The 21,368-nt window shown below is 42.6% G+C and overlaps 1 protein-coding gene across 2 annotated transcripts in view; it reads right to left on the bottom strand.

Moving 5' to 3' along the window:
• fndc3a (fibronectin type III domain containing 3A) overlaps positions 1-21,368 on the bottom strand; it is a 228,175-nt gene that overhangs the window by 10,252 nt on the left and 196,555 nt on the right. For both annotated transcript variants that reach the window (XM_067992587.1, XM_067992589.1), the window contains 6 exons: positions 17,304-17,417; positions 16,754-16,903; positions 13,247-13,530; positions 10,172-10,384; positions 8,556-8,722; positions 7,688-7,815 (listed from right to left, as the gene is read on the bottom strand). In XM_067992587.1, coding sequence (XP_067848688.1) covers positions 7,688-7,815; positions 8,556-8,722; positions 10,172-10,384; positions 13,247-13,530; positions 16,754-16,903; positions 17,304-17,417 — 1,056 coding nt within the window. The remainder of the gene's footprint in view (positions 1-7,687; positions 7,816-8,555; positions 8,723-10,171; positions 10,385-13,246; positions 13,531-16,753; positions 16,904-17,303; positions 17,418-21,368) is intronic.

Genomic DNA, 21,368 nt, shown 5'->3' with positions numbered 1-21,368 from the left:
CAACCAACATCACTAAAACAGATTCTCTGGTCATTTATCTCATTGCTGTTCGTGGAACCTTGCAGTGCGCAAATTGGCTGCTGCTTTTCCTACATTATAAGTGACTACACTTCAAAAGTACTTTACTGGCTGTAAAGCACTTTGGGACAAGTACTATCTTTTCACACCTTGGAATATCTTTTAAGTCCATTTCACAATTAAATAAACTGACAACTCAGTTGAGATGTGTATCTCTGCGAATAAGAAATAGATACCCCTGTTGGAGCCTGAATCTAAAGGGTAAATATAATATCTCTAGTTAAACTGGAAAAAATATTAGGGAATGTAACACATTGAACATGGCTGCTGTATTTATGTTTGTTCTTTTTCTGGAATTAAAACCACTCTCAAAACGTCATACCAGTTATAATTAACTGGATAGCATTATAATGCATTATAAGCCAACTGGATAATGCTGGATAGCATTATAACAAAAAATTGTATGAATGCTTTGTTAGTTATACATTTTAGATATTTATATAATGAAACAACTTGCATTTATATAGCGCCTTTAACCTAGTAAAACGTCCCCAGGCGCTTCACAGGAGCAGAGACAAAATTTGACACCAAGCCACATTAAAAGGTTTTAGGATAGGTAACCAAAAGCTTGGTCAAAGGGGTAGGTTTTAAGGAACTTGTTAAAGGAGGAGAGAGAGGTGGCAAGGCAGAGAGGTGGCAAGGCAGAGAGGTTCAGCGTGGGAATTCCAGGACTTAGGGCTTGGGCAGTTGATAGAAATTGGGGATGCGCAAGAGGTCTGAATTGGAGGAGCGCAGAGATCTCAGAGGGTTTTAGGGCTGGAGTAGTTTACACAGATAGGGAGGAGCAAGATCATGGAGGGATATAAACAAAAGGATGAGAATTTTAAAATCGAGGCGTTGCCGGATTGGGAGCCAATGTAGGTCAGCGAGCACAGGGGTGATGTGTGAATGGGACTTGGTGTGAGTTAGGAAACAGGCAACAGAATTTTGGATGAGCTGAAGTTTAGAGGGTGGAAGATGGGAGGCCAGTCAAGAAAGAATGCGAATAGTCAAGTCTGGAGGTAACAAAGGGTGAGGATTTCAGCAGCTGATGATGGGCTGAGGCAGGGGTGGAGAGAAGCGAATTATGGAGGTGGAAGTAGGTGTTCTTGATGCTGGAGAGGATATGGGGTTGGAAGCTCATTCTATTGACTCCAATTCTAGTAACGTAAAGTAAGAGATTTTAAAATTATTTTCAGGAAAAATGATTAGAAAAGGTAAGATAGATGAAAATAGGTAGAAAAGTTAAAACATAAAAATGGAACAGGATTGAAATGGAGAGAAAATAGGGGGAATAGAGATGACAGTGTGGGCAGAATTAAAGTATTTTAAATTTCTAGGTTTTAAGCGCTTGGCTTAGTGCTACAAGTTTATTACTGTAATAATTCCACTCTCGACATCTGACTAGCTTTATTACCATAATACTAGTGTTTATTTCAACCTCACAGTGTGAACTGAAAACCATCCAAGGAAGACCTTCATTTCCTTGGACTTGCTGCCAGTAAAAATGTTCTATAAACCCACTACACCCTCCCCTGGTAACTGAGTGCTGGCTTTGCAGCCCTGTAAAATGCTGCTTCCTCCTCCCCTTTCCCAGATGATTTATTGTACTATGTTTACAGCCCAAATTACACAGGCACCTGTTGAATTACATGAACTCAACAATTTACTAAATTGCAGCAACTTAAAAATAACTGTATAAAACAGTTCACGTAAATCAAGTGTATAAGAAATTGTTTGAACCGAAAATTTTCACTAAAATACTTCACTGTGGTTTCCTTTAAGTAAATAAATGTCGTGGAGTGGACTGCATTTACATATATTGCAATTAATTTTTTGTGCTTATTGCAAGAACTCCCTATCCAACAGTTTGAGTGGAGTAGCCAAAATACATGCCGTATTGGGATGTCACCACGTTTGCTGAAATAGATTCTCAGTGGCATAATGTAAAGTTATACTCTCACTCAACGACAGATCAGAAAAATTAATTGCTCATTTTCATCTATTTCTGCTTGTTACAGCCCACTGCTAGTTAATACTGAGCATGCTACTTCCCACAGTGCTGTTTAATTGCACACAATGCACCTTAATTAGCAGTAATGGAATTGCTGAGATAATGGCATCAAAGGGAAGCAAAAGTCGATTTATCTCAGTGAGAGATGGGGAAGACAAACCTCATTTCTATCACAGCTCTACCTGTTATTAGCAAATTACAATGGGACATATATAACAAGGAGCTATCTTTTGTTAGACAAATGATCAGTACTAATGTAGGGAATTAAGTAATAGGGCACATTACGTCAATCATTTGGACATAGACGCTCAAAGCAAAGAGTAACAAATGCTTGGAATAGACTTCTAGAAACAGTAGTGAAGAGTGATTCAAGAGCATATTGGACAGCATGATGGAAGACTGTAGGTTTGCTTTTTTGCATGGATGACATTAGATGGGTCAAATGGCCTCCCTCATCTGTATCCATCTCGTGAAAGAAAAAATTTTCATTTATATAATGCCTTTCACATCCTCAGGATGGCCAAAGTGCTTCACAGCCAATGAGTTATCGTGAAGTGTAGTCACAGACAGGTTAGTGGAATGGGCACACACATGGCAGATGCAATTTAATGTGAAGAGGTGTGAGGTTAATACAATTTGAGAGGAAGAACAAGGAATGAGAGTATAAGCTTGATGGAAAGATGCTGAAAGAGGCAGATAAATAAAGACTGTCAAAGGTACAATTCTCTCGAAGTGCAAGCACAGGTCCTGAGGATCACAATAAAGCCATAAAAAAGGCCAATAGCATTCTGGGAATTATAAATGATGCAGAGTAAAAAGGTAATGATAAATTTGTATAACGAAATGGATAGGCCACAGTTAGAGTATTGTACATAGTTTACATTGTGGGTAACGCGCCCAGTGAATTCGGGGTGCTCTGCACGCGATCGCAGCCTAATTGAAGGCACTTACCTTGGCTTCCGGGTTTCGCACTGGACAGCTGCGCAGCAGGCGGACTGCGTAGCCGCATCATAGGCTGTCAGCTGGAGGAGCCCTATTTAAAGGGGCAGTCCTCCACTGATTTGGCTCCTTTCTGCAGCATCAAATTACAGCATGGAGCAGCCCAGGGGGAAGGCTGCTCACAGGTTTAATGATGCCTCACTCCAGGTCCTACTGGATGGGGTGAGGAGGAGGAGGACAGAGATCTTCTCCCCGGCGGACGGGAGGAAGTGGCCTGCCTCTGCCACCATGAAGGCCTGGCTCGAGGTGGCAGAGGAGGTCTCCAGCACCACCAACATATCACGCACCTGCATACAGTGCTGGAGGCGCTTCAATGACCTAAGTAGGTCAGCCGAAGTGAGTACACTTACTCATTCCCCTACACTCCATCTGCCACATCACTGCCCCCACCCCACATCTCCTTCTGCACTGCCAACACGACTCCATCACATCACTCCTCACACCCACTCAAAGCTCATCCTCATCTTAGCTGCACTTACTCACCTCGCCAGTACTCATCCCGCCACTACCACTCAACCCAATCCTCCTACAATCTCATGGCTCTATCTCATACTCACCCTCTCGTGCATCTCTTTCATGGTCAGCTTCACCCAACCTGCCACTACCTGTGCTGCAGCCACAGGGCATGCATCACATATGTGCAGTAGGAAGCATAAGGCAAACGTGTGTCATGAGCATGAAGGGGATGCACAAGGGTGTTTGAGGGTTTGTCATGGTTTTTACTTATATTTGATTTCTGATCAACTCACATTACTTATTATATTGTCACCACTACTGCCACATCTTTGCAAATCTTGTCTGGTTTGTGCAATAATGCCCTTTCCTGAGGATCACAATGAAGACCCACACCTGATGCCACCCATTGTGTCACTGCAGAGTGGGTGTAGGTGTATTTACAGGGCTCTTTTGTGCAGATGACTGAGAGACGTCGGCGATGTCCCCGGTGGCACCCTGGAAGGATGCGGAGAAGTTGTTGAGGGCAGTGGTGACTTTGACAGCGACAGGTAAGAAGATGGTGCTCAGGCCAGCGGGAGCAACTCAGCATGAAGGAGGCTGCAGATGTCCACGACTACATGTCGAGTGACTCTGAGCCTCCGTGTGCACTGCTGCTCAGAGAGGTCCAGCAAGCTGAGCCTCGGTCTGTGGACCCTGTGGCGAGGGTAGTGCCTTCTGCGACGCATCCCTCTCTGCGGTTGCCCTCCCTCCTGCTGTGCAGGTGGATGTGTCACAGCACTGTGTTGTGGAGCTCCACCTGTCAGAGGTGGACGGCGTGGCCGGCGAGGCTGGTGATGCTGTTCGTCCTCCGAGGAGGTCATGACTGCAGCTATGGCGGCTCCCATCCAGAAGGTGTATGTTTGAGGGGATCCGCAAGATAGGTAAATGTGTCTGCACACCGGGGTTGAGGTTGAAAGTTTGTGAACTTTATTGTTAGGAGGAGGGTGGTGCAGGCCAAACTTTGTCCAAAGTGACAGAGTGGCCTCCTGCAATGAGTGAGGGTCTCCCCCCCTCACCTCCCCCCTCCACCTGTCAAATGGAACTTTGCAGCCGCCACAGGCTGGTGGCTGTAACACGTCCATTTCAACTGGGAGTGTTTCCCCCAGTACGGGAAACAGTCTCAGTTGAGTTGAAAATCCCACCCCTTCTAAAATATCCTACAAATCAGGTCTGCAAACGACCTGAACTATCTAATTAATTGGTTAAAGTGGGATCCCGCTGGCTTTAATTGCCATCAGGAGTCCCGCATGGGGGGGGGGGGCTGCGCGTGCATCACTTGGGAACCCGGAAGTGGGCGGGTTGGAGCTGGGCTCCGGACCCGCCCTGGGAATCCACGATTTTTGGAGCCCCCCCCCCCCCCCGCCGCCACGAACCCACTGACTCGGATGTCCGAAAATCGAGCCCATAGTCTCGATCCACCAGGATGATGCCAGGGATGGGAAACTATGGTTCTACAGAGTGACATGAGATAGTGGGACCATTTCTGTTGGAGCAGGAAAGGTTAAGAGGAGATTTAGTAGAGATCTTTAAAAAGATAAAAGTTTGATAGGATGAACAGTGAAAGATTGGTGAGTTAGTGATGTGGGATCATTAATTCAAAATTGGTGCTAAGAGAATGAGAAGTGTTAGGAGAAATTTCTTTACACAGTGGATTGTTGGACCATGGGATGCTTTACAGAGAGTGGTTGAGGCAGAAAAGATTGCATCTTTTAAGGGGAAAATAAATACTTGAAGCAGAGGAAGATATAGGGTTATGGGGAGTAAGCAGAGCAGTAGGATGAGTTTTGAATTATTCAGCAAAGAGCTGGCACAGACACAATGCCTCGTTTTGTGCATTAAATGTCGGCAAAACTGAATCAATACAAAATGCTCTTTAAGAATGAATATCTGTATTGAAAATATATTGATATAAATGTTAGAGATAAAACACGGTTTTTCCACATTTGTCCTAGATTAAGTGCAACAATTTTTTAAAAAAAGGCTCTCCCCATTTTTCAATGATTTTTGCCCATCTCCATATTGCTGGCATGATACAATCTTCTCAGTAACTGGTCACAAGGTGGTATACAAGTGGATGAGCTAACTAATTCCTACAACTTTCGCTTCTTTAGGGAGCATATGGAGAATTGCAGTCTGTGTAGTGAAGGTATTCCACAATGCTGTTTAGTAGTTTGGTACAACTGAGTGGCTTGCAAGGTCACTTCAATGGGCAGCTAAGAGTTAACCGTATTGGTAGGGACTGGAGACACATATAGGTTGGCAAAGTAAGGACGGCAGGTTTCCTTCCCTAAAGGACATTCGTGAACTAGTTGAGTTTTTACAACAGCTTCATGATCACTATTATTGGGAATTCTCTACCCCAGGGGGCTGTGGATGCTCAGTCGTTGACTTTATTCAAGACTGAGATTGATGGATATTTGGACACTAAGGGAATCAAGGGATATGGGGATAGGGCGGGAAAGTGGAGTTGAGGTCGAAGATCAGCCATGATCTTATTGAATGGCGGAGCAGGCTCGAGGGGCCACATGGCCTGCTCCTGCTCCTATTTCTTATGTTCTTACTGATACCAGCTTTTTATTTCCAGAATTTTTCAAACTGCTCTGGTGGGATTTGAACTCACGTTCGTTGGATTATTGGACCAGGCCTCTGGATTACTAGTCTAGTAACATAACCACTACACTGCCGTAGCACTATTTGCATCAATGGAAGTGGTAATGTTGTAAAGCAGCATAGAATAAGACCACTGAAATAGTAAATTACCTTTTCCCTCTTTTTATTTCTACTTTTAATGAGAAGGGTATGATTGCGCTATTGTCTAGTAGAACACTTCCCAGACAAAAGAAATGTTGTCATTACAATCCAGTCATACAGAGTTGCCACAGAATTGAACTAATTATGATTAATGCAAATATATAAATATCAAGAATTCACTTCTAACCCACGATGGGATTATAGTTAATTGATATTACTATTCATACAAACAATGTTACTTTCAGGAAGGAAAACTTTAATTGTGTGAAATATTGGTTATTAAGCTAGCTCCATATCATTCTGGAGAAATATACGTCCTGCTTGATCATATCCTGCGAGTAGAAAGAGAGCAAAAAAGCCAGGTTGTAATACGGAACTATTAAAAACTGTTAGAAATTACTGTTGACTAGATTCATGTTGTTACTTGGTAATAAAAATATAAATAAAAATACAATAATCCCATTCTGTTGATGTTTTAATTTAAAAATTAATTATCTCAAGAAGGAAAATGTATTGACTAATGCTGCAATGTTGCAGTGCCAGTTTTGAAAGAGCAGTGTTCTCCTATACATACTTGGGTAAATTCACCAATCCCACACTCCCAGTGGCAAACTGTGCTGAAAGGAAGCACAGGTCAGAAATAGGGCTATAACATTGTAGCACCAATTCTCTGACCTGTGCTGCATTTGAGCTGGGCAATGAGAAACCAGTGAATTTACTTTATGATTCAAATTAAACTTTAAATCAAAATATTACTGAAACACAAATGGAGGTATTTTCATTCAAGTAAAATATAACTTTTCCTAAATTTAATCACCTATTATCACCAACATCTAGTCCCAGAGGTGCCAGGACATCCCTTGCTTGCAGTTAAGAACACTGTAGCTCCATAGGGTGCTCAAACCTGAGTGGAATGGTCTCACTAACAGACCAGTAACCATAGCATTAAATTAACAAACTCATTCAGAAGGTTTGAGTTCAAATCTCTGCTTTGGACATTCAAACCTGGCGATCATTTAACTGAATTTCACCTATTCTCTAGCGTGTCGACAGTGGTGGTGCCTTTGCTATTGCATGTATTATCAGCAAGCAAGGAATAATCAGGCAGCGACCTACATAATCCTGCCTTTTATTTGTTCAAAGGGAATAGTACAGCTGTGAAGATCGGCCCTTCTTCTGGTTTGAGAAAGGACAACATAGCATCAAAAGACAGTAACAGGGTTAAAATAAAATCAGGGTTTGAGAGAAATTAGAAAGTTAACACGTCAAACAAGGTGAGCAGAGAACACTAAGTATCGGAGCAGTTCAGATTAATTCTGTAGCAACACTTATATTTGCAACGTCCAAGTATATCTGAATGATAGACGTTACCTGTTTGAATTCAGAGTCTTTGCCAACCATGGCCTGAACGCTGTAAACAACTGGATCCCCCTTCATTACTGGCAAAGCTTCCCATGTGAGATCACACACGTTCTCCTTCAGTTGCTCTAATCTCGGAGCTAGTCAATAGGGAATTAAGCAGGTTAATTTAAGGGATGTAAATAATAAAACAAGCAGGTTGTGAATATTAATAAATAGCTATTTTACAAGGAATACACATCTAATATCATGAGGATACATATCAACTGTATGTTGCTCCTAATAATTGTTGTTGCGTGTTTCGCAAGGATATGAAATCCATCTATTTTCTCCTCAGGCCATGCACCACCTGTGACTGAGTGGCTGCTCCCAGCTTTTCAGCAGTGCTGCTCAGAACCAGTCAGCAGAAGGCGCACATCATCAGGCGAGGGTCGATAGCCCGTCTGATTTTCCTTCCCCTTGTGGAGTGGCAATTTACAGGGATATCAAAAACTTCCTTTTCCAGTTTCATCCCACTGCAAAGTGGTTACCGAGTGACATTGACGGTGGTCATGGAGAAGGCTCCAAATTAGATGACTGTGTCCTTTTACATGAAGGAAGCTTATCTGGAAGTACGAGGCAGGGGGAGGAAGGGGAAGTAAATGCAACAATTAAAAAGGAGAGATCATTTTTTTTAAAATGCAACAGCTGTTTAGAAAATGGCCTTTAATCGGTTGCCTCTGGCCGCTTTCTGAGGTTAATGAAATACTAATCTTACCAGCTTCAAAACCTGAAAACCACCGCACGATTGGTGATTGCACTGCCATGTAAACTTAAGCTATGGATATTCTGACTTTCTAAGGTCATTTAAAGCCAAAAATTGATATTAATGAACACTTACCTTTAAGAGGAGGTGGGGGAGATTTGGTAGTTGTGAAAGTGTAAACTTCAGAAAAGGGTCCTTCACCTGCTTCATTACACGCCTGAATTTTAAATCTGTAGGATGCTGACTCACTGAGCCTCTGAACTTTATATGTGTGACATGGTCCCCTGTATAATGTTGAATACCTGAAAGATAACCCAGGTCTTTAAAGTACCTGCAAAGTTCTGAAGCATGTCATACCTTTCCTCAACCAAGTAATAAACATTGAGTTTTTCTTCACCTTTTGAGGAGCTGGATTGTTATAAGGCTGCGGGTTTTAGCTGTAATGTACCTGGGATTCCTGGCTGTTTCCTATTACTATTTATGGTACGCGGTTGAAGAACTCACTGTGCCTTGCAATTTGTTATACTATTTTTACCATAAAATTTACATCACATGCATCATTGATCATCAAGTCTGCGTCAATTTTCTTCTTCCTCATTGATTTAAGGCTCTTTTCCTTTCTAATTGGTTAGGTTGGCTTTAACCTACTTTTATTATTCATCGATAGTATGAAAAACCTTTCTTCCCCAATCACATTCCACCAAAAGGAAAGGCTTTGAGGTCCAGCCCCCATGACTCTTCCCATCCAGGCTCAGATTGTGAGGAAAGTATTTGATAACAGAATTCTTATAAATATTGTGAATTCTGAGGTGAGTTGATTATCATGTGCTCTTGAGAATAACACAACATAGAGATTACCTACACAAATCTACACTTCCATTTACAGCATGCTCATTTAGAGAAGTCAGGCCTTCACGAATCTTGGACTTGATTTAAGGAATCTATGCCCCTCTCTGCATCTGCCTCCCTGTATTCCTCCCCCAGGCCTACCTGCGCTCTGCTCAGAGTTAACTTTCTTTTCTTTTCACTTAATTTACTTTCTTTTGCAAATCAACCTGTCTCTCCAACACCCAGCCCTGCTCACCCTAAAATACAGCGAATTCTAATCTTCAAAGTGTCAGGTGGAAGCCCAGCATTTTCCAACAGGAAGGGAGGAATCAGAAGGCACCTGGTGCCCATTCTCATTCTCTAAGCTTTCATGCTCCACTGGATCCACCTCCCCATACCTGACCCCACCAGAAACAATGGTGACCTCCTCCTCCACCATGAGCAACACACAGGAGTATAGAAGGATGGAGTTTCCATCAGTTACTCTTGGTAGGATTATATTCAAATTAACATATTTGATAATAACTGATTGCTTTATAATAGGCTGATACACAACGCCTATGGAAATCTTTAGTTATTCCTTATGGTATGCAACAAGGCAGGTATCCAAAATCAAGTGATGTGACATGGAGTGGTGGGGCACAAATAAATACCCCGTCTCTTTCACACAGTGAATTCCTAATCGTGGCAGTGCCACCGGGAAAAGATGCCTTTGGAAGCCAGACATTTCCCAACAGGAAGGGAGTAAGCAGGTGATAAGTGACCGTGCGCAACTTTTACACACCCGCTCTGGCCATTTTGGCACCCATTGGAAACAGGTCCTCTGCCCACTTGAGATTTGCATAGCTGGTGAATTTCAATTGTAAACATTTGTGTCAAAGATTCTGAAAACTAACCATACCCCAAAGTGCTGTCTAAATTACCTCCCATTCTTGTCCTCCATTTGCAAGACATACTGCATGGCGTCCGATGCCAAGGCTTTTGCAGTTCCCTCTCCCCATTTGAGCTTCAGAGTTTGATGACTAAAGGCTACACATTCGAGCCGAGGTGGCTCTGGAGGCAGTGGTTTTGTTTTTGCCTTAATGGTGTGGCTAAAAGGACCAGGTCCAATGCTGTTTACAGCCTGTACTCGTATTCTGAAAGCACAAAATAAGAATGGTTTTGATGATAAAATACCATAGGACTGTTTAGATAGCATTAATAATTGCTTCGATTTCCAGATTAAAACAGGTAGCAATGTCTATATGCAGATTATGTGCCAGGTGTACAGCAACATGTTTTACAATTGTTATTCATAGCAAATTAAATTAATTACTGCTTATAAGATCAATTTTCATCCACATTTAAAATCACACGCAGGAACATTAGAGCCAATTTCTGGTCCCGGTGCTACAGTGACAAGACTGGAGCAAGTTTAGCTGACAATGCGGGTTTTCCCAAGGTCAGCTCTAAGAGTCAGATTTAGCTCAATGGTAGCATTCTTGCCTCTGGGTCAGAAGGTTGTGGGTTCAAGCCCCACTCCGGAGACTTGAGCACATAATCCAGGCTGACACATCAATGCAGTACTGAAGGAGTTCTGCACTGTCAGAGGTGCCGTCTTTAGACGAGAAATACAAGATCCCAGAGCACCATTCGAAGAAGAGCAGAAGAGTTCACCTGGTGTCCTGGTCAACATCCAACCAACAACTAAAAAAGAGATGATCTGGTCATTTATTTCATTGTTGTTTGTGGGACCTAGCTGTGCGCAAATTGACTGCTGCGTTTCCTACATTACAAGTGACTATACTTCAAAAAAAAAACTTCATTGGCTCTAAAGTGCTTTGGGATGTCCTGAGGTTGTGAAAGGCGGTATATAAATGCAAGTTACCGCTCTCTCTGACTATTCAAGCAAGTTGAGCAGTTAGTCTATGTTGGGGCCTGGCATGGGAAGCTCACTTAATGGGGATGGGCTGTGGTAAACTGCATGCATAATTTGCCCTTAAAGAACTGCAGTCAACATTTAAAGAGATGAGCTCACCTAAAGGTGAGCATATTGGGTTAAAAATTGTTTCAGCTTTTCAAAAGGCTGCAAATATTTTTAATGTATTTTCAGCTTTTCCAGAAACTCTTTTGGGAGGGGCTGGGGGTGGGGGGGATGGAAGAGAAGTGGCTGACAAAATCCAAGGGAAGGCTAAACAAATGCAGTAACACTGGCAGACATCATGTGGTTAAACCTCCAGGAATATCTCCAACCAGAGTTGCCAATGCAGCAATGTGGTGACATTGGATGACTGCGTCATACTGTTGTTGCTATTTTATGTATAATGACATGATAGTTCTCACCAGGCTGACCTATGCATCAGTCACCTGTTTGATACGTGTGGGCAGCACATTGGCAGTTGATCCCTACACCGGCCTGGAAGGAGGCAGAGACAGAAAACCGGGAGAAGGTGACCGTGACCCCCATGGGCAATGCTATCCCTATGGTGCAAGGTTAGCAGCAAGTGTCCTTTCAGCAGATGGAACAGCTCTGCAATTGGCTTCCTTCTGAGCTGGAGCATGCAGAGCCAGTTCTCCTTAGTTGTTGCCAAGTAGGCGTTCCACGACTGCAGAAGTGGTTGGTCGTGGGTGCGAGCAGTTTGGCTTTCGTGGTTGCTGTTCTCTCTTTCATCTTGTACTACTTCATCCATGAAATACTGTATTTTAGTGCTTCATAACTAACTCCCATCGTTAATTTTACATTGACTTGCCGGCCGGCCGTCGCCACAGGATTCTGTAGCTTGCAACTTAAACTGATTGTCCCTCTCTCCCCGAGCTCCGATGAAAATTTGTATTGTAAAATCTCCTTTTTCAACTCTTCTGGTGTCTTCTATAAGCTTCAGTTATAGTCAGCTTTCCAGTGAATTAACAAGTGTAACAGGGTGAGAGAGTTGCATCAGAGATAGGGATACCACTTTAAGAGGTTGTGGACCTTATTTACCTTTAACTACTCCCAGTCTGTGAGTATAAAATATAAAAGGCTGGGAATGATTCAGTTAGAAAGAGGAGCTCAGAGAGGAAGGGTCTCTGGATGAGAGAGAGAGAGAGAGAGAGAGAGAGATAAAGATAAAGATAAACTATGAGGGACAAGTGGTAAGCACTACCTGACTCTGTCCAATATATTGTACAATGTAAGGACTGAATGTGGGTGACTAATCCATACAGAGAAACATGAAGCAGAAGGACCAAAGATAATACAGGTGACTGGTTCGATGTTGTAAGTAAAGCCCCATCGGGGATGAATAAACTAAGCTGGTTTGGATACCATAGTCTGTGTGTAGCTTACTGGGTCCTAGGATGGCATCAATATTTTACACAAACAAGAAATATTCACCCATTATAAGCACTGTTACGATAAGAAAATAACTCTTCAAAATACAACTGTAAAAATACCCCAAAAAAACAAAACATACCATAAAACTGAAAATTAAAAAAAGGCTAAAAAGCTTGTACTCCTTTAAGGGATCCAATACATATACAGCTTCCCTTTGGCAGATTCCAGATAGGTGAAAAGAGTATCCAGGGCAATCCTGTTTTAATGCAGAGAAAGTTAGCTATGCTGAACTTGGAAGTATCCTATTTAAATGAAGCTCTCATTTAATCACAAGAGCAGTGAGCACAAAAGTGGCTCATACCTGGCTATATGGATCTGCACACAATTTTACAACCCCTAATCCCCTGTTTACTCCTGAGCCACTTGCTGTAGGAACCAGATAATATACCCTATTGTTCTGGCACAGCACAAGAACGTCATAATGTATAGAAGGAAATTTGTTTCTGCTTCTGATCAAATCTGTATTGGAAACTGGCACAACAGAATACATACATGTGTTTTTTAAACTGGCCATCAAAAGTTTGGGTCGGTTTCTGCAGTTCTCAACCTAAACTGGAGTGGGTGACTGTAACTTTAGCTTAGCAACCACATAACCAAACAATTTAGGGTAACTAGCCACCACTTGAAATCTTGGAGTCCAGCATACCTGTATGTTGTATCTGGCTGCAGATTTTGCATGACGTGGCTAGTGGATCTGTCCACCATTATTGGCTGCCTGTCGCCAAAGTCTAAACTGTAACTTGTGATTTCGGAACCATGATCACGAGGCTCTTCCCACCGTATGGCAAGACAAGTGGACAGGGAGTCAAGCGGCATATCAAGCTGGTCCTCATCCACTACTTGCAGAAAACTTACGGCAGCTGGAACAGATGCTGGAGTCATACACAAAACCACATCACTGAAAGGACCTGCACCAGCAACATTCAATGCCTAGAAATAGAGAACTGAAGGTTAATAACGTACGGTACATAACACTTTTAAAGGCTTTCTGGCCTTCCGGTCACACGCAGAAAGTGTCATTTTCCCCTATTGACATTCACTATTATATTCTGGTAAGCTTTCAGTTCTTAATAATGTACTGTGAATCAGTCTTTAACTGACAGCAGTTTTGTCCAGTTAATAGTCACAAATTCAATTAGCATCATTAGGAACTGTTCTTATTTACTTAAGTGCCATACAAAAGAATATTAGTTAAATTCAAAACTGTAGGGATTCAGCGTAAGCCCTGGGACTTGATAAGCAGTTGGCTGAAGTGCAGAAAACACGGAGTGCTCGTTAGAAGAGTATGTCAGGGTGGGGGTAAGTACTGAATGGGATGCACCAGGGCTCAGTGCTGGGAGCATTACTGTTTCTAACTTACATAACTGACCTCAATTCAGAAACTCAAAGTGGTCAAATTAGCAGATGTTGTAGTGGAATTGGAGGATGCAGCTTAGAAATTACAGAATGAGTTGGACAAAATATTTAAATAGGCAGAACAATGGCAGATGAAATTTAATACAGGCAACTGCACTTGGAAAGGAAAAAGATGTGACACCCATACTCCATGAATGGTGTTTAAATAGCTAAGGATGAAGCTGAAAGAGATATGGAGTCTTAGGAGACTCGATGTTAAACACATCCAATCAACGCAGAGCAGTATTCCACAAAGCCAACTGAATGTTGCACTATATAGCCAGACAATAGAATACAAGTCAGAGGAAATTGTGATCAAACTGTAGAGTGCTCTGGTCAAACCGCACCTCGAGTACTGTGCTTAGTTCTGATTGTCGAGACCACAAGTGTCGGAGGCTGTGGCGAGAAGAGCCATGAGGCTGATCTCTAGTGTTAGAGGTCTGAGTTATGAGGAAGGACTGGAGAAACTTGGGCCTTTTAGCTTGGAAGGGAACTGTCTGAGATCTTTTAGAGGTATTGAAGATAGCAATGGGAATGAAAAAGATAAATCAGTAATATTAATAATGGGTGGCGGTAGCAAAAGCAAGCTAATCAGTCTACAAAATTTATTTTTCTAGCTACGTCCCTGGAATGAACTGCTGAGGACAATGGAAGTAAAATTGCTGAGCTGAGAAGCCAGACCAAGGACTTCTGCACAGTGCAGACTGGGCAAAGGCCAGAAGGTTTGCATGGATAGGGAGAGAGGAAAAAGTCTACTTAGCTGAATTAACATACATCATTAAAATATGTTCACTGGACAAGAACCCTAGGCTTATGAAAGTATCTTTATTGAGGGTAAATCTTGAGAATGAAAACAGCAGGTATCTATTAGCTGAGTTATATTGGGGTAGGGGGAAGTACACGCATCAGTATTGAGACCACCAGTGTTTCTAATTTACAATGATTTGGATTCAGAAACTCAATGCAAATTTGTCAAATTTGCAGATGATACCAGACTCAGAAGAGCAGTGGATTCAGGGAAGGCAGCTCACAAATTACAAAATGAGTTGGACAAAATGTATAAATAGGCAGTACAATAGCAGATGAAAATCAATGTGAACAAAGCGTAAAGTACTGTACATGGGAAGGAAAAATGGACGACACACCTCCATGAATGGTGTTGAAATAGCTAAGGATGAAGTTGAAAGAGATCTTGAGCCTTAATAAATTTGACACTCAAACTGTAAGGTGTCCTGATCAGACCACACCTTGAGTACTGTGTCTAGTTCTGGTTACAGACACAGAGGAGACCCAGGAGGCTGATTCCTGGTGTTACAGGTCTGAGTGATGAGCAAAGATTGCAGAAACTTGGCCTTAAAAGGAGGTGCAAAAGATGTAAATTACTTCAAATTAAATTGCAAATGTAGAACAAGAGGCCACAGGTTCAAAGTAGTAAGAAGCAAGTTTAGTACAGATACCAGGAAGTTCTGCTTCAGACAAACAGTGTAAAATTACAAAGAGACATTGATAGATTAAATGAGTGGGCAGATGGATTTTAACGCAAGTGTGAGGTCATCCATTTTGGACCAAAAAAGGATAGATCCGAGTATTTTTTAAATGGTGAAAAGCTAGGAACAGGAGTTCCAAAGAGATTGAGGGGTCCATGTACACAGATCACTAAAATGTAGTGGTCAGGTACAAAAATAATTAAAAAGGCTAAAGGAATGTTGGCCTTTATAACTAGAGGGCTAGAATATAAAGGGGAGGAAGTTTTGCTACAACTATACAAAGCTCTGGTTAGACCACATCTGGAGTACTGTGTACAGTTCTGGGCAACGCACCTTAGAAAGGATATATTGGCCTTGGAAGGGGTGCAATGCAGATTCATCAGAATGTTACCAGGGCTCCAAGGGTTAGATTATGAGGAGAGATTACAAAAACTAAGCTTGTATTCCCTGGAATTTGGGGATTAAGGGGTGATTTGATTGAAGTTTTTAGGATTTTGAAAGGAATTGATAGGGTTGAGAGAGAGAAACTTCTTCCACTGGTTGGGGGAGTCTAGGGACGGGGACATAACCTTAAAATCAGAGCCAGGCCATTCAGAAGAGAAGTTAGGATGCACTTCTTCACGCAAAGGGTGGTAGATGTACTGAACATACACAAAAAGCAGTAGATGGTAGCTCAATTAATAATTTTAAACCTGAGATCGATAGATTTTTGTTAGCTAAGGGTATTAAGGGATATGGAGCCAAGGCAGGTGGATGGAGTTAGGATGTAGATCAGCCATGATCTCACTGAATGGCGGAACAGGGGCTGAATGGCCTACTCCGGTTTCTATAATCAATATATGGAATGGATACAGCAATCAAACTGAAAACTCTGGATTCTTTTAATAAACAATTGAATGAATGAACTATGATGGACAGACTGACCTTTCTCATCTGTAATTATTTTGCTATGCAGTGACTCTCTAATGTCATCAGCAAGAGTTACTGAATATGACAAACAAAAAGAAATTAAAAAGAAAGTTAATTTAATTCTAATTTTTTCTTAATGGTTTGTGTTTCTAGAAAAAAAATAGGTTCGCTGACGGTAGGTCTCCTCTTGAAAGTATACATTAGCGAGCCCTTATTCCCTGTTTTACAAATTAACACATTTGGTGCTACCTTATAACCAAAGCAGTGTTGGTTTACATTCCTTGGAAGTATTGCCTCCTTGTCCATGCCATACTCACAGGTTCTATATTTATACCACTGAGATAGTGAAGTTTCTCAATTACCTGCACTCTACAGAAGTAGGTAGTTGCTGGCAAGAGTCCCTTCACTTCATAATTTAGACCAGATCCACAGTAACAGATTTGCATGACACCTTCCACTGCTCCCCATTCCAGCCTATACTCTGTCACATCAGCACCATTACCAGCTGGTGTCTGCAGGAATAAAATGAGGCACACAAACTTGTTAAAGTATTTCTACATATCACACTGCACACGAAAACATAGCAAACAAATTTGGCTGCCCTGAGCGGAGCAGACATCGGGCCAGCGCTGATCAGGTTTTCTGGACATGGATGCAGCCTAGCCAGCGACCATCATTGAAAAGGTAAGTGTAGTTATTTTTAAAAAAAATTGATGTGGAGCCAGGAGGATCCGAAGTGCTCTGTCCTGAGGTATGAATATTAGCTAGAATGTATATTCCCTACAACTTGCAGAAACACTTAGCAATAACTGATCTTTACTCTGCATGTGTGTACTTAAAGAATCTAATTAATAATTAAAGAAAAAGTACTTCACATTTGTCACGGGATTAAAAAGACAAAAGGAGACTTACTGTCCAGCTGATTTGCACACATGTGGCTGTTTTACATGCAACCTGTGGAGGTTTGCATTGGTCAGGACATCCTGCCGCTGTACTAATTTCATATTTTTCTGAATAAGGTCCATACTGAAAAAAAAAACGAATTAGCAAAGCTCCAGGTGTTAAAATGTGCAATATTTTAGTAACAAAAAGTCATGCCTAAATTGTAAGATTAGAAAATCGTATTGACATAGATGAGACAGAACTCCAGTATTGACTGCTTGATCTACCAAAGTTAGCTTTAGAAATCTAATGAGAAAAGTCAAGGCAACAGAGTAGTGTAGTGATTTGGGTAAAGATAGCAGAGTGGGGCAGGAAGGGACAGAGAGTTTACCAATAACAGAGCAACAACAAATAAGGTCAATGCAGGAAAAAAAATGGTAAAAAGTCAAAATTAAAAGCTCTTTATCTGAATGAATGGAGCATTCACAACAAGATAGATGAATTAGTTGCACAAATAGAGATAAATGGGTTTGATCTAATAGCCATTACAGACACATTTGCAAAGTGCCGAAGATTGGGCACTAAATTTTCCAGGGTATATGATGTTTAGAAAAGACAGGCAGAATGGAAAAGGAGGGGGTGTAGCCCTAACAATAAAGAATGACATAAGGACAATGGTGAGAAAGGATCTTCGCTCGGAAGATCAGGAAGTAAAATCAGTATGGGTGGAAAGAAATAACAAGGGCCAGAAAACACTGGTGGAAGTAGTTTATTAAGTAGTAGGTAATGCAGTAGTCATGGGGACTTTAATCTTCATATAGACTGGGCAAATCAAATGGGCAAAGGTAGTTTGGAGGACGAGTTCATGGAATGCATTTGAAATGGTTTCTTAGAGCAATATATCATGGAGCCAACCAGGGAACAGGCTATTTTAGATCTTGTATTGTGTAATGAGACAGGGTTAATTAGTAATCTCACAGTAAAGGATCCTCTGGGGGAAGAGTGATCATAATGATAGGATTTTACATTGAGTTTGAGAGTGACGTACTTAAGTCCAAAACTAGAGTCTTAAACTTAAATAAAGCCGATTACATAAGAATGAGGGGCGAGTTGACTAAGGTAGATTGGGAAATTAAATTAAAGGGTATGACGGTTGAAAAGCAATGGCAAACATTTAAAGAAATATTTCAATATTCTCAACAAATATACATTCCATTGAGAAATAAAAACTCCATGGAAAAAGTGATCCACCCATGGTTAACTAGAGAACTTAAGGATAATATTAGATTAAAAGAGGCCCATAATGTTGCCAAAATAAGTAAGCCTGAGGATTGGGAGAGCTTTAAAAACCAGTAGACGACGACCAAAAAATTGATTAAAAGGGAGAAAATAGAATATGAAAGTAAACTAGCAAGAAATATAAAAATGGATTGTAAGAGCTTCTTCAAGTATGTAAAAAGGAAGAGAGTAGCAAAAGTAAACGTTGGTCACTTAGAGGCTGAGACAGGAGAAATTATAATGGGGAATTAGGAAATGGCAGAAGCGTTAAACAAATATTTTGTATCTGCCTTCACAGTGGAAGACACAAAAATCACACCAGAAATAGTGGGGAACCAAGGGCTAATGAGAGTGAGGAACTTAAAGTAATTATCAGTAGAGAAAATGTACTTGAGAAACTAATGGGACTAAAAGCCGATAAATCCCCTGGATCTGATGGCCTACATCCAAGGGTTCTAAAAGAGGTGGCTGCAGACATAGTGGATGGATTAATTATGATCTTCTAAAATTCTCTAGATTCTAGAACGGTCCCAGCGATTGGAAGGTAGCAAATGTGACCCCGCTATTCAAGAAAGGAGGGAGAGAGAAAACGGAACTACAGACCAGTTAGCCTGACCTCAGTCGTCGGGAAAATTATGAAATGGAAGTGGTAACAGGGCACTTAGAACATCATAATATGATTAGGCAGAGTCAACATGGTTTTATGAAAGGGAAATCATGTTTGACAAATTTTTTTTTTTTTTTAAAAAGAGTTTTTTGAGGATGTAACTAGCAGGGTAGATAAAGGGGAACCAGTGGATGTTGTATATGTGGATTTTCAAAAGGCATTCGATAAGATGCCACATAAAAGGTTGTTACGCAAGATAAGGGCTCATGGGGTTCGGGTAACATATTAGCATGGATAGGGGATTGGTTAATGGATAGAAAAGAGAGCAAACGGGTCATTTTCAGGTTGGCAGGCGTAACTAGTGGGGTACCGCAAGGATCAGTGCTTGGGCCTCAGCTGTTTACAATCTATATTAATGACTTGGATGAAAAGACTGAGTGTAATGTATCCAAGTTTGCTGACGATTCCAAGCTAGGTGGGAAAGTAAGATGTGAGGAGGACACAAAGGGCTCGATGTTAGCAGGGCTGCGGGTTCGCGGCAGGGGGGCTATTGGGCACGTGGGTAACACGCCCGGTGAAATCAGTCTGCCCCCCGCGCGATCGCAGCCTAATTGGATCCACTTACCTGGTCTTCCGGGTTCCCCACTGCTGATCTGCGCGTCGGGCGGGCTGCGCATGCGCAGTAAGCTCTGTCAGCTGGAGGAGCTCTATTTAAAGGGGCAGTCCTCCACTGACAGATGCTGCAACAAATAGGAAAAAATACAGCATGGAGCAGCCCAGGGGGAAGGCTGCTCCCAGTTTAATAATGCCTCACTCCAGATATCATTAGATGGGGTGAGGAGAAGGGGCAGGACAGAGATCCTCCCCCCGGCAGGCGGGAGGAAGCGGCCTGCCTCTGCCACCAGGAAGGCCTGGCTCGAGGTGGCAGAGGAGGTCACCAGCACCACCAATATATCGCCCACCTGCATACAGTGCAGGAGGCGCTCCAATGACCTCAGTAGGTCAGCCAAAGTGAGTATACTTACTCATTCCCCTACACTCCATCTGCCACATCACCGCCCCCACCCCACATCTCCTTCTGCACTGCCAACACTACTCTGTCACATCACCCCTCACACCTCATCCTCATCTTACCTGCACTTACTCACCTCGCCAGTACTCATCCCGCCACTACCACTCAACCCAATCCTCATACAATCTCATGGCTCTATCTCATACTCACCCTCTCGTTCATCTCTTTCACAGTCAGCCTCACTCAACCTGCCACTACCTGTGCTGCAGCCAGAGGGCATGCATCACATATGTGCAGTAGGCAGCGTAAGGCAAACGTGTCGTGAGCATAAAGGGGATGCACAAGGGTGTTTGAGGGTTTGTCATGGTTTTTACCTATATTGAATTTCTGACCAACTCACATTACATATTATATTGTCACCACTACTGCCACATCTTTGCGAATCTCGTCTGGTTTGTGCAATAATGCCCTTTCCTGAGGATCACTATGAAGACCCACAACTGATGCCACCCATTGTGTCACTGCAGAGTGGGTGTAGGTGTATTTGCAGGGCTCTTTTGTGCAGACGACTGAGAGACGTCGGCGATGTCCCCGGTGGCACCCTGGAAGGATGCGGAGGAGAAGTTGTTGAAGGCAGTGGTGACTTTGACAGTGACAGGCAAGAAGTTGGTGCTCGGGCCAGCCAGGAGCAGCTCGTAATGAAGGAAGCTGCAGATGTCCACGACTACATGTCGAGTGACTCTGAGCCTCCGTGTGCACTGCTGCTCAGAGAGGTCCAGGAAGCTGAGCCTCGGTCTGTGAACCCTGTGGCGAGGGTAGTGTCCTCTGCGACGCATCTCTCTCTGCGGTTGCCCTCCCTCCTGCTGTGCAGGTGGATGTGTCACAGCACTCTGTTGTGGAGCTCCACATGTCAGAGGTGGACGGCATGGCCGGCGAGGCTGGTGATGCTGTTCGCCCTCCGAGGAGGTCATGACTGCAGCTACGGCGGCCCCCATCCGGAAGATGTACATCTGAGGGGGTCCGCAAGGTAGGTACATGTGTCTGGATCCCAGGGTAAGTGTGCAAGTTGGTGAATTTTCTTGTCGGGAGGAGGGTGGTGGAGGCCAAACTTTGTCCCAAGTGACAGAGTGGCCTCCTGCAATGAGTGAGGGTCTCCCCCCCACCCCCAACCACAGGCTGACAGCTGCAACAGGTCCAT

This window comes from Heptranchias perlo, chromosome 11 (assembly GCF_035084215.1).
Source record: "Heptranchias perlo isolate sHepPer1 chromosome 11, sHepPer1.hap1, whole genome shotgun sequence".
Classification (NCBI taxonomy): domain Eukaryota; kingdom Metazoa; phylum Chordata; class Chondrichthyes; order Hexanchiformes; family Hexanchidae; genus Heptranchias; species Heptranchias perlo.
The sequence above is the reverse complement of the archived record's forward strand: the minus strand, read 5'-3'. Positions and strand labels throughout refer to the sequence as shown.